Source organism: Sprattus sprattus (assembly GCF_963457725.1).
Source record: "Sprattus sprattus genome assembly, chromosome: 10".
NCBI classification, from domain to species: Eukaryota; Metazoa; Chordata; class Actinopteri; order Clupeiformes; family Clupeidae; genus Sprattus; species Sprattus sprattus.
Window position 1 is genome coordinate 11,833,499 of NC_137908.1, and position 16,047 is coordinate 11,849,545.

A 16,047-nucleotide genomic window follows, 5' to 3' on the forward strand; every position below is an offset into this window, starting at 1 on the left:
GCCACTAAACAGATAATGCTAACTAACACACGGCCATTCTAATACACAGGCATATTAGGCCCTCATCTTAATAACAATTCCACAGTTTCAATACAACAATCCAAAGCTTCTAAAGGTTTTTGGAAAACAATGAGTTTTACATGTCAAGGCTCCATTTTGGTGACTATTTTGGTGCTAATGTATTACATTGCTTGGGTGTAAAGTTACCGCCACTGTGAGCTTGTGTTACCAATGTGGGCATGACACCAATATATTCTGCCCAAATTACACATATTTACAATTCACAAATGCATTCACGCCAATGAAATCCATCTCTTACAAATGTATTGAAACGTAAAGACGCTAGCCTTATCTGTAACGCAGTCATACCTAAACCTTAGCATTAGCTTTTTGTCAGACTACAGCTCCTGTCTAGATTTGTTTGTTTTTATATCAGCATTTTTGGTCAAACTCTGTATCATGTGTCCTTATTACTGTTAACTACAAAAATGATCAGTAATACTGTTCACTTCTCATATTATTGTGTAAGCTCATATACTCTATATTCTCTATATTACTACATGCTACTAGCTGTGCTCCTATCCCTAACCCCAAATACATCTTATGACAACATGTACTCACAATGTATGTATGGTACTCTGCAATTAATTACGTATTGATTACACACTATAAGTAAGATGTGGCCACATAAATGTATAAAACTGTATCGCATCTGTGCCAAAACCAGTTTGACCACTTTTCTGAACCAGAAGAAATACATTATTGATGGTTGGATATGTTTTTTTTATGATGCGTTTCATTAAAACATGCACACCATTGCTAGAATGCCACCGACACATTGACATTATCCTGGAACACTGAGATTGGCTCTTATAAGATTCTTCTGCTCAGTTACCACCAACCCCCTCTTACACCCTTCTCCTCCTATCATTTCTATGTTCTTTGGCGAAAGAATAATAAACACAGTTGACCACAACAGCCAGACGTCATCAGGGCCGTTATCATCTTTGTTCATTATCTTCTCTCCACAAGCAATAATGAACGTATCAAAGTATTCAACAATGTCAGAAATTCTATAAGGACAATGGCCAAATGTCACAATGTCACAATCATTTACAATATACAGACCTATGTATAGAATAGTTCATATAAAGAATCTAAAATGCATACATAGGTTTTCAAAGGTGTTATGGCTGCTTAGGATATCAGAAGTCTCAATAGAGAAATGACAATGATGAAAGTCCAATTCAGTCTTTAATGACTCATTTGGTCATGAAATAACCTAAGATAACCAGCCCAAGGCCTATCAGTACACAGTCACAGTAATCACTGTGCCATTTTGTGGTGATACAGCTGAGATACGCAGCAAGACGCACAGATGTACAGTGGGAACAACCTAAAATATCTCTACATCTGCACATGAGATGGTTTACAGGCAATGGATTCAAGTGTATGATATGGCTTTATTTATTTTTTTGGCTTTGTGAGGCCGTACTCATGTTACATAAACAGGTTCAAACATTCTTGTTTAATCCGTACCCTCCTCATTGTCTCATAAATAGCATTCACAAACAACTCCATTTGCCTATTTGCCTATAAGCTTAACAACACACACACTTTCTGCCACCCTCTCTCTCAATCTGTCTTTTTTTCTCAATCTCCTTCCCTTCATTTCATGTAATCAAGAAACACATTAGGAACAGCTCACAGTGTACCTCAACACAGAAGGACATGCTTTGTGGCTCTACTGAGGTAAGTATAACCTTCACTTTAGATTTACCTCACAAAGGAAACCATATGCATATACATGGAGCGTCTGAGAAATCAGTGGTAAGGGTGGTGGCAACTAAAATGAAATGAAAGGCTTGAATGTGGGTGTACTTCCTGCCATCTTGTTGTTGAGGCAGTAATGGATTTTCACGGTCAACTAGATAATGCAATTCAAGCTAGCTCTCTGCTAATTGTCCTTGACGGGATTTCAGCCCAGTTTTGGCTTTTTAGCACTCCTGGAGTACCAGGGTAGTGCTAGGCTCACATCAGCGTTATACTGCCTACGATTTATCCAATTGGGGCTTTTGAAGAATGTAAGATGGGGAGAGGAGCATAGTCAGCATACTTGAAATCGAAACACTTCTACACTTTTTTAGTTTTGTTTGTGTAAATGAGTGAAAGGTCACACCCTGTATTGGGTATGGACACTTGAGGGTTCCAGGATGTACTGTCTGACCACTGCTAATCCTTCAGAATAGTGGTGGTTAATCTTTTGGCTAATCGTGACCCAGGTTAGCTGAAAATTGAGAAACTCAGAAAGCAGTTGATCTAGGCCTGATCTAGTCTGGTGTGTGTCCATTGGATCTGAGCCAGAGTCAGGTCAGATCTGCCTCACAGACAACTGCACACTGGAGAGACCAGCGATGGGAAGCCCACTCTGCCTTTTTGCAGATGAAACTGATGAAATAAGACAGCATTTTGACGGGACAAAACCATTATTCATGTGGTTTGGGTATGCTAGGAGTTCTGTGGCTAATTAGCAGTCATTAGCCACAGAACTCCTAGCATACCCAAACCACACAAATAATGATTTTGTCCCGTCAAAATGCTGTCTCAGGTACCTACATTTTCTGTAAATGACGCATACACTCAAAAGCATCTCTGAACCACTTGCAAAGAAGGGTGATGTCACCGAGTATAAGCAATGCATTTGGAATAGGATAGCCTCAAATCACCACACCACAAGACACCAACCAAGATCAGGGCAATCCGAATGCAGAATAAATTGTATTCAGGTTTCCCTGAATTGTATTGCAGGCAGCCAGCAACAAAACCTGGCTTATGGAGAAGAAGAATTCATAAATTATCTCTATCTGTACATGTTTTCCCTTTTATGTTTCATTTGGAATCTGAGCTAAATGAAGCATTAGCAGTATAATAAACCAACAGTAGCATTTTGAGTGAACTGTAAAACTGAGAGCAATTTCTTATTTACCACAGCAGCAAGGGGAACAATGCTTTGCTGCCTCGTTGCAGATGAAACTGATGAAATAAGATGACCTCTAAACAAGCACAACAGTGAAATAAGATGACCTCTAAACAAGCACAACAGTGAAAGTCCTGTTCAAATGCATGATTTGACTTTCAGTAGAATCTAAAGAGTGACCTCAGAAGACTGCGCCAGTGACCCCATCTTTCATTGTCAAGTTTCCTCCACCCCTGTAATGGAAGCTAAATGAATTCCAACTGTTTCTTTTTTAGAAACGTTGGATTGGAAATTAGTGTCATTGCGACAGTGAACATGGAGATATGGTACAATGATGGGGCGCAGAAAGAAGTATGCAGTTGTTGCGACAGCATTTTAACATCAGTCTGAACGGCTTGGGGACAAGTCAAATGACCTTTGTAAACACAGAGTGTATGCAATGTGCTAAGAGAAGATTGTTGTCTGTGTGAGCGTTTGTGTGTGCGTTTTTACTTTGAATCAACACTTTGAAAGGAAGTTTGTAGAGCGAAGTGGGCGAGAAACTCTCTTCTTTTTTTTTAAGACTCTATGAAGAGTTCCAAGACTGTGAGTGTTCCCGAGGCCACAGAATAAAGTGGCAAGTGAAAAATAAAACTAATATTATTGGTCATCAGTGTGCTTTACTGCTCTCTCAACAACATCTGTTTTATAAGCATGCCATTTAGGTTCAACATACCACATTAAACACAACATTTATAATCAGAACCAATGTTATCAGGTAAGGCATGGCTTTTCAGTCGCCAACTATATTATGTACCATCATATTGGTCATATAAACACAAAAAATAGGCCTTGATGCAATGGACCGCAGAGATTACATGCCCAGAAACATCATTTTAATTTAAAAAGGATTTATATATGGGTTTCTATTATGTAACAGCTATCTAGTGGTGCTGGAAGGACACATTGTGCTGATAGTGGGTCCTTTACTGCTTTTTTTATGCATAGAGGCAATGATATTCATTACACATTTACCTTCAAAAGATTAAAAGATGTGAACGGGCAGGGTTAAAAAGTTCGATTTTTGTTTTCAGGTGGGTGTATTTACACAATCAGTTTTATTGTGTGACAAACAACTAGAAAATTATCCAGACGATCTGATTGCAAACACCAGATGCATTTTTATTACCTCCTGTAAACCGGGTGTGCCGTGAGAGACTTGCTGTATCAAGAGTCAATTCACAGTTGATCCCCGAAGGGACACTTTTACTTTTGTTTGTGTGTGTCTGTGAGATTTCTAATGTTTTCTTTCTCTTTCCGTCAGAATAATTGGATTGCATATAAGCTATTTGTTGATACATTGTATACTTATGGTGTGTATACGTCCATGGAAGGATGGGGGCTGTTCATTTTGTGTGGGCAGAGAAGAACCGTTGAACCCCAAATATTGCATTTGCAATAAACACTACGGTTTCTGTTCAATGTGAAAGGCTTGCATTGGGGCTGACTACATTTGAAGTTTGTGGGCATCCTATCTACTAGTTTATTAAAATCATAGATTTGTGAAAGAAAAAAATCTAAGTTGAAAGTCTAACAGTATTTTGTTAGATAATATTATGCAAAATCCAGAATCAGGTGTTCAATTTAGATTTGGTCTTTATGGGGGTTTCATGACACATTTTCTTCTGCTCATTCTACAAGACAAAAAAAAACCCTGCTATAGAAAGAAACTGAAACCCTTTTCTTGTCAAAACCACCCACGTTTCCTGCTCTCTCTTCCCTCCGCAGAACTCAAGCAGCAACTGACAAGGCTCATATTTGGGGAGCTTTTAGACAAAACTATAAAGTACAGATGCTTTGCCCAAAACCTGACCCTCTCCACTAAAGACTACCAGACTTCCAACAACTCCCATGTCATGTGGTCTCGCTTGCTAAAAATGCCAGCATGGAAACCAAAGGCCATACGTTATGAGACTGCAACAAAAGGACAGAAAAAAGGTTGAAAGAATCAACTGTAAAAAGGAGTCTTTGCGCAGACGTCTGAACTGAACAGGTTGCACCACAATTCTTATGCACTGCAAAGGTAGAAAGTTTCCATACAGCAAGTTTCTCACTGAGCTCACAAAGAACCAGTCTCAGGTCTCTGAGTCCCCCCAAAATGCCTGAGCCTCTAACAAAAATGCACACAATCATGCCTTAATCCCCCTGGCCAAAGAAAATAAATGTTAGGGCAAGTGATTCAGTGTTTCATATATATTCACTAAGGACAACAACGTGCCCTAAATATGTCCAGCGTAAACATAGTTATGGTTCTGTTCTTTTTTCCTCCCTTTTCTCTCTGGCACTGTTTTGCCTTCTTCAGACAACACTGAAGTGTTAGAATAAGCGTTTCTTGCTTGGTAGTCACATTTAGTTAATACGTGTACTGTTAAATGGTGCCGCGCTGCCATCCGTCACCTAAGGTCTTGACTTTCATAAGTCTGCACAGTATTTAAGACTTATCTGCTCTCTCTCTCTCTCTCTCTCTCTCTCTCTGGGAACTGGAGCACAAGGTGCTACAGAAAGCTGCAGATGAAGGAAAACACACCTTGTTAAACTTTTTTTCTTCTTGTCCTTTTATCCATTTGCGGGCCTGTTTGACAGGCATGTCTCTGCTTTACTGTAAAGGGCCACGGCTGTTTGGACCAGGGAGTATAAAAAGTGTCCTAACATCCTAATGGAGTGAAGGGAAAGAGTAAAACACCCAAAAAAGGAAGGTAGGTCTTCGCCACCACAGCCCTGGTGTTGTTTCCCCCGTCCTTTACTCTGTAACGTTCTATTTCCCTGGCCTCCATTACTCCCATGTCATTAAGAATGTATGACTGTGATTTCCTCATAATGTGTGTCATATCACGAAATGGCGGTTCAGGTTTCCAATTGTTCAATAATGATCTATTTGCCAATTCAATACTGCAGGAGATGCCTGTCTGCAAAATGAATAAAACATCCAACGGGGAGAGTCATGACAATTCTCCTGAATGGCATCTCTGCAGGAAAACGACGAGGGAGAGAGGAGAGGCCTCCCCTATTAACAGTCAGGGGGACATTAGAGCCTATGCAAAGATGCATCTTCTATTTGTCCCAATTACCCCATTTTATCTATAATCATTGCGGCAGTGTTATAATGCATCATGACACATGTAACCCTGATTGCTATTACACCTCCTGTAAAGTGCCTTTTTTACATTAATGCAGTACCATGTGTTGCTGTTTTACCTTAAACAAAGGTATGGTGTTTAGGTGTGTGTGTGCATGGGTTTTGTTTTTGTATCTGTGTGTTTGTGTGTGTGTGCATGGCAGAAATAAATTGACACCGACAACTCATGCCACTTTTAACATTTTTTTTTATTACGGACAAATGAAACAAAAGAGGCATAGTGACACAAAATGACCTTGCTGGCGAGGAAAGAAAGGACCAGCATCAAAAAAGTAAAAAACAAAAAAATTTAGCAATCATCATCAAACCCCAAAAAAAAGAAAACAAAAAAAAAAGTCAAATAAAACAAACGATAGAATTCCATAATGTAGTATTAAGCAAAAAAGAGGATCTCATGTTGTTCATAAATAGATAGGAAACCTGTCATATTAAATAGCTGATGGGCAACTTGCAAAAAAGAAGATAAGTTGATAACAAATTTAAAATAATTATCATTACTGGCTTTACAAATAAAATTACTACAGTTGGCAGGTTTTTACACAAATTAATATGTCTTAAAAGTTATTCTTTCATTAAAACTAAAAAATAATATGCTACAATGGAAATTAAAAAAAAAAAGTTTGACTAAATGATCAAATGCATTATACTTTTTTCCACAAAACTGAAGGATGAGATCAACACAATAGAACACCTAGCGAAGCTACTAAAAAACTATAGACTCACTGTTTGTTTTTGAATGTGTGCTGTAACTGTAATTTCACATTGAGCACATATTAGTCCACCTCTAAATGTTGTATCTGTGTGAATGGAGACCAGACCAGACCAGACCAGTCGAAACAGAATAATAGAAAACATGGCCAAAAGTTTTCCACGAGGCTGCCACATTCTGGTCCTTAAGGGTCACCATCTAAGCAGGTGTACCCTCGTATTATTTTGCCACCTGAGTCTCTAACCCATCCAGTGGTTCGTCTCTTCTTTGAGAGTGCCGTTTTGTGGGGACTGAGGTGAGAGACCTGGCTAGAGGTTGACCCTCCAGGAGCACGTTTAAGTGGTCTTGCCTTTTGGGTCCTCCATCTTAGACATGTGGAACCACGCAATGCAGATCCCATGCACAGAGTGCACAGGACATGTGGTCTGTGGTCACTTTTATTGTTGGTCTTTATTGGAAAATCACACCAGTGAACATATTTAATGCAGTGTGTGTGAAATACTCCTCTGACATCCACCAGGCTGTTGAAATTCACAAAATTCACGCACACACACACACACACTGCCACATTCGCACACACACACACACACACACACACACACATACACGACCGCCTATGTGTGTATATGCCTGGGTCATGTACGCATAGGTACACAAGCACACACACACACACAGTCTCCCCCACACAAAGACTATTTAAAATACAAATCAATGAGTAATAAGTCATACTAAAGAAATGTCTGGACTTCATTTTTTATCCCCCAATCAAAAAAAGTGATATTTACAATCACACTGTGACAGATCATTAAAGGCCTTTTAAGGTCTTTAAAATGGAAAAACAAAAAAAAAATATTTTTATTCATTTATTTATCTATTTATTTTTTCTTTTCGCCATCTTGTTAAAATTCACAGACCGTCTAGTAAACCTACAGTTATATAAAGGCCTGTGTTGACCTTATCAGAAGAGCATTTCCCTACAGCACGGGACCAGTTATTGGCAAAAGAGCATGAAGCAAGCAAGAAATAAATAAAACAATGCAACGGAGAGAAAGAGAGAGAGAGAGAGAGAAAAAAAAATTAAATGAACTAATAAGAGTTTCTTCTATTTCAATTAAAGCTCAGTGACCCCTGAGGGGTGTTTCCATGGTAGTTTGTTTGTTTTTTATTTTTTCATATATATACTTTTTTGTATTTTTTTTGTAGATGAGTGCTCTTAGGCCCCCCTTAAGAAGCCTGTACATTTTAAGTGCTTGGCAAAAAAAAAAATCAAAAAACAAAAACAAACATCAACAAAATAGGATCACTAGTAGTCTTCAGAATTTTGCACACATCCTTCTAAAAACGAATGAAAAAAATGACACTGAGAAAAAAGTAAAATAAAGAAGATGGTGTGGGGGGAGGTGGGGGGGTGGAGAGGTGGTGGGGACTCCCTGGTGTCTTTAGCTCCTCTTTCCCTCTGGCCCGCTTCAAGTGAGGTAGAGTGGCTTGTCCCTGGCTAACATGCTGCCACTGTAACACAGATGGGGTAAAGAGGAAGATAGACAGAGAGAGGGGGGGAGGGAGAGAGAGAGAGAGAAAACATATTAATGTGTTGACTCTAATAAGTACAGTGGTGCACACATACACACTAGCCATACTGTCACATGAATATTATACAAAATGACAGGCAAACAGACAGAGACAGAGACAGACAGACAGACAGACAGACACAGACGCCTGTGCAAGAGGAAGGGCACCCTACCTGCAGTGGTTCCCACCGCATTCCCGATTGCAGTATTCACTGTCCCAGTCTGGGTTTTGGCCCTGGTTTGGGGCGCCAGGAGACTGGGAGCCCCCATGACTCTTCTGATACTCTGACTGTAGGTGAGAGAATCCCTGTAGAGACAACGCATAAACACACAAACGCATTTAGGTACTATTTCAACACCAACTGAATATCTGTGTGTGTGTGTGTGTGTGTGTGTGTGTGTGTGTGTGTGTGTGTGTGTGTGTGTGTGTGTGTGTGTGTTGTAGCAGTTGAAGTGAATTATATTGCATGTTGAAATGAGTCTCAAATCATATGAAAGGGATTTGATGGCCTTTACAAACAAGGTGATTTATACCGACAAACACTGCTGTTTTTTTAATCTCGGTCTTATCACTGGTAGGTTTAGTGAGTCACAATACATTTAATTTGTGGATGCAAACAGCTACCCCTGCCTGCAATAGTGCTATACGTCATGTGTCCATGACACTGTGTGGAGAGCCTATGAGCCTCAGGAGAGCGGGGAAAAGTGTCTTACCTGCTGCCCGGGAGGCGGGGAGTGGAGGGAGCTCTGCAGCCCCATCTGGTGTGAGATGATTGGCTGTGACTGGACCTGCTGCATGCGGATTGGCTGGTTGAGAAGGGAGCCCTGGTGCAGGGAGAGCTGTTGGTGTAGGGGAGGGCTGATCTGGAAGGAGGAGGGGGGAGAGGCACTGAGACTGGGGAGCATGGAGGGCTGGCCGAGGGGCCGTGAGAGCCCGTGGCGCTGGGCCCCGCCGTAGCCCTGCAGTTGCTCCGGCAGGGGGAAGGGGCTCGGGCCCAGGTACGGGGAGGAGGGTTGGGGCGGCACGCTGTACAGTGGCGGGTTGGGTGGCATCATGTGGGAAGGCTGGCTTGACTGGCTTTTTGTATCCACTGGGTCATTGTAGCTCTGGAGGAGAGGGAGAAAGAGAAGACAAAACAAAAGGGGTCAGACCAGATCGTTTATTATCTTAGCTAGCATTTATGTTGCTAACAAGGAAATGAGCAGACAACCAATACTAAAAAAGACGGCCTTTTGCGAAGATGCTTTATATGTTTCAAAGCTGCTTGATACGGGTGAAGCAGGGATCCTACACCAGATAAACGGATTGTTTCTCTGACCCATCTTGTATATTTTCAATGATGATATCTATTTCAAAGGCCACTGCGCGACACACTTGCAACCAATTTCATCAGCCGTCAATTCCATTGGCTTGGTCCATCGCTCTTGGCTGTTTGGCAACAGCTAACATGCATCGAGCAAAAACCACAGAAATAATCAATGACGGGAACAGATAGACAGATGAACATATGAATGAATGGATGGAGAGAGCCTGGAGAGAAACTCACAGAGTGGGCAGCTGACAAAGAATCTCAAAAAAGAAATACACACAGTATGCAGAAACAAAGAAGTGGCACAGTGCTCGTCTGAGGCACGCCTGCTGTATGCTAGTGCTAGCATGTGTCACCTGTAGCAGACTACGGCCATTTTGTTTTCTTTTTCAGCTGATCTAAAGTTTTTTTTTATTTTCTAAGTTCCCTTCTGTCACAAGGGGCCAATTTGAAACAGTAATTCTGCCTTGGAGAAGGCAGAGGAGTTTCAGCTGTCACCCACGCTGAAGCTGTCGTTAATGACTGCACAATTCCACAAATGTTAACAGGTGCACACTTAGTAGCCGAAGAGTCAACACACTCGAAAGAGCATTCAACCTCCTTTCAATAACCACCCCAAATCCATCTTTTTTTATTGTTTAACTTAATTATTTTAATTACTTCTCAAAGTAATTAAAGTCATTTAAGAAAAATGAAAAAAAAAAAAAAAACGAAAAAGAAAAAAAAAATCCATAAATTTGCTTTGAAATCATCAGATGTATGTCACTCCTCCAAATCTATGAATGTGTGGGGGACTGATGTTATTTGCTTAAATTTATTTATTTATTTATTTTATATTGTACCTTTTTTCCTTCTTTCCTTTTCAAAGACTGCCAGTCCACAGACACATCAATCAAAGTAGGAGCAAAAAAAAACAGATTCTGACAGAATATTTAATTACATGAAATGAAGGATGAGAATGGTGTTTAATAAAAGAAGCCAAGGGAGTGGGCTGATGAATAACACATTCACGGCTTAATCAACGCACTTGTTTTGGGCGCGAGAGCTTAAGAGGAAGTATGAGGAAGAGAAGGGGTGTGTGGAGGGGTAGCAGAGAGGGGGAGAGAAAGAAAGAGAGGGGGTTTAGCATGGAAATGCAATTTGCGTTTTTTGAACAGGGAGACAATGGATGCAAAATGAGGGACATAAAAATGTGTACATGAGAGCCTGTGCTCGGGGATGAGTGCAGCTGAGCTGAAGAAAAAAAAAGATTGGTTTATTTAAAATGCATGGAGTTGGTTTAAATCTTCCCCTGTTTGAGCTGATTGGATCAGATTCACAGTCAGATGAATCTCCTGGTGTTATTTTATTTTGCTACCTCCAGTGGACACTGACCAAAGCGATGGAACCCCTGTTTAGGACATGTGATTTATGGATGATAAAAAGTAGTGGGTGCCAGGCTGCCATGCTTACCCATGCCTTCTGAAGATAATCTGGTGAAACCATACTAGCCCCTACTAAGCCAGTTGACTGAAGCTAGAGGTTGTGAGTTCTAGGTTCTTATTATGTGTTTTGGTTGCTTATGTGTTTTGGTTGAGGCAGGAGCCCTCTGCATCGCGGTTTGTTTGCCATATAAAAAGTGCGGCTGATCAGATGGCGTGGACTCTATCTCACTCTCACACACACGTGAATGCTAGTACACGCAGCGAGTGTGAAAACCAAATGAGTTCTCACGTCTAGTTTGCGGCATTGCTGGATCTCAGCTATGGTATGGCGATATGGCTCTGATCTGACCCCCATCATCTGCTTAAAACCTGCCACCTCCACCACACGCAACCACAGTCACACACGCATACAAAGGTACATACACATCCTCACACGCGCAAGATGGTGAATATGTTGAGGGGAGGGGAGGTGGGTGGATATGTGTTTATATGGGGCCAAATTTTGCATGCTCTGACTCACACACACACATACACACACATAAACACAGCACACACTCACACACAGACATACACACATTTCTCCCTGGATAGCCCCTCCCATGAGATTACCCTGAATTCTCTAATTTATCACCCCCCTATCGCCACTGACCCATGGATATCAAAGACATGACCCCCGTGGTTACCTTGGAAACCAGGCTGGCTCGGTATGCTGCCAGGGCTTTCAGGTACTCTTTCTTAGCAGCCTCCGTTTTCCTCTTGTATGCCTGCATAGGGAAACAGAACAAAACAGTGGTCAGAGAAAACAGAAACACACACTTTGACACACTTTGACACACACACAAGCTCATACAGATATCCAAACATCAAAGAAAAAGACACTGTTTTCTGTTCTTTTGTCAGTTTGAGAGAACACGCACACTCACAGACACACACAAGTACAAACATACAGACTTACGCTCGAACACAGGGGTCAAAAGCACTTAACTTCAATTGTGACCCAATGGACACCATGAGAACCAGCACATGAGACCTCAATATGAAATACAATTTCCTTTCTTTTTATTTGATTTTGTATGGAGTATACACACCCACTTTTTCTCTTGTGTCCATCGGTGGGTTTATGCATTCGGGTTTACACCGCAGCTTTCCATTTTATTCAAGTAATTGAATACGCCATTACATTTTCAAAGCCACACGAGCAGAGACAATGAAGAAAAGAAAAAAAAGAAAGAAAAGAAAAAGGAAAAGAAAAAAGGAGAGGAAAACTCACACCATTCCTCCTTTACCATTCCTATTGTAGGCTCTATTAAGGAGACATCACTTTATCAGAGTAAATGTCACATCAAAGCAACAAGATGAAAAAAAAAGAGCAGATTGGGGGGAAAAAAAATGAACTTTACAAGAAAGGCAATCTATAGAAGGAGAATGAACCTCGAATGAAGTGTTAAGATCAGGAATTTAAGCTAATGTAATGGCGTGTCAATCATTTGTCACAGTGGCGTAACTGCACCACGATTTCTCCTTTCAGTGGCAGAACCTGAGTGAACCTCTTTCAAACAGTTATGGAGTTAAATTGATGAGAAAAACATCATCAAAATTGGTGGCACATACATCACTTTACGCTCACGAGTGTGCACCAGTGTTGTCATTTAAGAGCCATGCCAATATTATTCAGTATGAATGAATGAGTGAATGAATGAATAACAGGGCAGTTATTGTGTGAGGTGAAAAACAGCAGTAGTGTGTGTTTTGGGGAGTAGGGGGCATGGGGTTCCTTCTTCAGGCCCGAGAATAGATGAGCTCTGTGAGTGATGATTTAAGCATTTCCATATGGTCTTACTGTACCGGGATGGTCAATCACACCCAAGAAAAACAGATAGTGTTACCATGAAACATTCATGCTTGAGGCATGCAAACATGCACACACACACAGACACACACATACACACACGGTCTAAGAGCTTAGCCATGAAATCATACAAAAAGGGCTTTGTCTTAAAAGTTGATGCACGGCCAAAGAAACCAAAGAGGGTATCACCTCATGTAAATATGGCGGTTACATGCAAACACAAACACAGACAGATAAACAAACACCTAAAAGAACCGATAAAATGATGAAGTCATGACTAAACAATACCTAGACAAATGGATGGCGTCACGGTCGTATTTTCAGACACAAAGTGGTGTCCCTGAAGTGACAGTGTCTTAAATAAAGAGGAAGTGGGGGTTTTATTGTGTGTGTGTGTGTGTGCGTGTGTGTGTGTGTGTGTGTGTGTGTGTGTGTATGTATGCACGCGTTGTAATGAACTCCCCAGCACTCCCAGTGGCTTTAGTTTCAAATTAATTTAACTGAGCTAATGAGTCAGCCCAGAGACAGCTACTTTTAAATAAATTACCATGCCTAAGGATTTCTAATTATTCCAAAGTGAGCGGCTTCATTAGCAATTGAAGCCGTCAGAGGCTGCGGGTCGCGAAGAATTAAAAATAACCGAGGCGCATGGAGCATATGTTGCGGTCATAATCCCGACATCGCGGGTGTCCCGGTAGAATTAGCTGGTAATTGTACCTTAATGAAATGTTCTTGTTTGATAACCGGTTAATTATGGAAGACAATAACTCGCAGACCCGCTGACACGGGAGGGGTGACTATCCTGGGGGCCTTGGAGAGAGAGAGAGGGAGAGAGAAAGAGAGAGAAAGGAAGCGAGAGGGATAAACAGAGGGAGGTGGCTGGGTGAGAGAGCTAGAGCAGGTGCCTGATTCCAAACAGAGGTGAAGCGGAAAGGGGGAGGTGGAACGAGAGTGAGAGAGAGAGAGAGTGAGAGTAAGAGAGAGAGAGAGAGAGAGAGAGAGAGAGAGAGAGAGAGAGAGAGATAAACAGAGGGCCAGGAAGGGGGGAAGAAGACCGAATTCCTCTCTCCTCTCTTTATGTCCTTCACTCACTCACTTGTGTATTCACTCACTCAATCACTCATTCACCAACTCTCACCCCAACCCTCTGCTGCCTCATTCTATATCATCTGACTCACCTCCATCTATTCTTTTCATCCCTCTCTCCCTCTCTTTCCCCCCCTCGCTCCTCTCTTCCTGCTGACCTTTCATTTAGCACTCACTGAACTGAATGGTCTCAATTAAATGGAGCAAAAGCTTTTTTGTGATGGCAGTAATCTTTTTTAATACTGTTACCTTTAAAAAAATAAGATTGACTGAGAAAGAAAAGGGGGGGGGGGGGGGGGGGGAGCTGATAAACGAGTCTTTCCTAAAAACATGATGCAAAGGTCCCCCGGGAATTAACCACTTGAAAAAAATAACAAAAAACAAGATTTTTAAGACTTTAAACGAACCCGGGAACCATAAAGCACGGGCCACAAATGGAATCTGAAACACGAATGCACAATGAGAAAAAAACCCAGACATATCTGAGTCTTTCCAAGGACGACATGACACAAATAAAAAGGCAGAACAAAATGAACAACATGGCGTGGATAACAGCTTCCCTGCATGTCTGCAGTCTTGTTCTGACATCCAGAGAGAGAGATGAAGGGGGCAGCTGTCGGTTCTACTGCTTCCTCTTCTTTGCCATTTAAACATTCAATACCTGATGCCCATTCTGGAGGGGGGGTGCTGCTGGTGTTTCACCATTGCTGGAGGGGACAAAGCACTTCAGTTTTTGTTCCCCCTTCAATGGCATGAAATGAATTGTGGGTAAGAGGAGGTTATCTCCACCACCCTGGAGATCATTCCACAGAGGGGCACACTTTGCATTATGACCGTGGAGGCTGTGTGGTTCCATGTCATTTAACATGTCCCTCATTGGTGTAACTGACAGGTCAAGGCCATCCCATGTGGAAATGACACTCATCCATTGGTGGAAGGGAGCATCAATCATCGCCGTTAATGGCTGCATCAACAGAGTGAAATGTGCCATTTTGGAACACGCTGAAAAACATTCAGTCTTGGAGTGATCGTATGCCTCAGCAAGGCTCTTAACCATCAGGCTGCTGAAGCGAATGCATTCAAATGGCCACCTGATCCAAGTCTCATTTGTTCCACCAGTATGTGCTGGTCAGAAAAAAATAGTTTAATTATTTTATAGGCATCCGAAAACATCCGGCCCCTAAAGAATGAAACTCTGGACTGCACAGAGAAAGGAGACCTAGAAAAAGACAAGGTGCATAGCAACCTCTGTTTTGATAGCTTATTAACCTCCAGTTGAACGATTAGTCACAGTCACAGAGCTCTGAAGTGAAAACATGACATCACTGGACACTTGTTTTACTGGACTTGTGAAACTATTTTGAAAAAAAAAAACAAAAAAAAGAAAACACGAAAACCTATAACTACGTCCAAGCATGTGTGATGATGTCATCAAACAGATGAGCAATGTGCCGCTCTTTAGTGTAGGTGAGTGGGGCTCTGGGATATGTCTCCTGACATCATTGCTTGCTGTGATGAGCTGCAGATGTGGACTCGGAGCCCGTTCCTTCAGTCATGGACGGGAAGCTGGTGGCTCGGCAAGGACTCCTCAAGTAAGCTTAAGCGTATCACTGTAACCAACGTTACCCACGGAGACGTCATTAATAAACAGATATTATTGCTTTAAGATGTGGGACTCCTTTTGGGGAACGATTGGTTCTTTAAAAAAGGCACAAAAAATAAAAAGTCGGGGGTGGAGGTGCATCTAAAAAGAGGGAGAAGCATCTTGGAAGCATAGCCACAGAAAGACATGCAGGCAGTGAAGGGTTAAGAGGCACAAACAATAACATTTCAGGAACAGATGTCCTTGAGGCGAATTCAAGGGCGAGGCGATGGCTAATCTTGTATTCCCAGCATGATCAAATCACCAGGCAACAGATATAAATAAAAGCCCAGGAAATGAGGAATTC

The 16,047-nt window shown here is 41.5% G+C and overlaps 1 protein-coding gene across 1 annotated transcript in view; it reads right to left on the bottom strand.

The window, feature by feature from the left end:
• Positions 1-8,278: 8,278 nt before the first annotated feature.
• Positions 8,279-16,047, bottom strand: part of tox2 (TOX high mobility group box family member 2) — a gene marked incomplete at its 5' end in the record, with an annotated part of 89,173 nt that continues 81,404 nt past the window's right edge. Inside the window, 4 exons of the mRNA XM_080846669.1 lie at positions 8,279-8,370; positions 8,603-8,736; positions 9,144-9,536; positions 11,847-11,927. Of these exons, the coding sequence (XP_080702795.1) occupies positions 8,328-8,370; positions 8,603-8,736; positions 9,144-9,536; positions 11,847-11,927 (651 nt within the window). The 3' untranslated portion in view covers positions 8,279-8,327. The remainder of the gene's footprint in view (positions 8,371-8,602; positions 8,737-9,143; positions 9,537-11,846; positions 11,928-16,047) is intronic.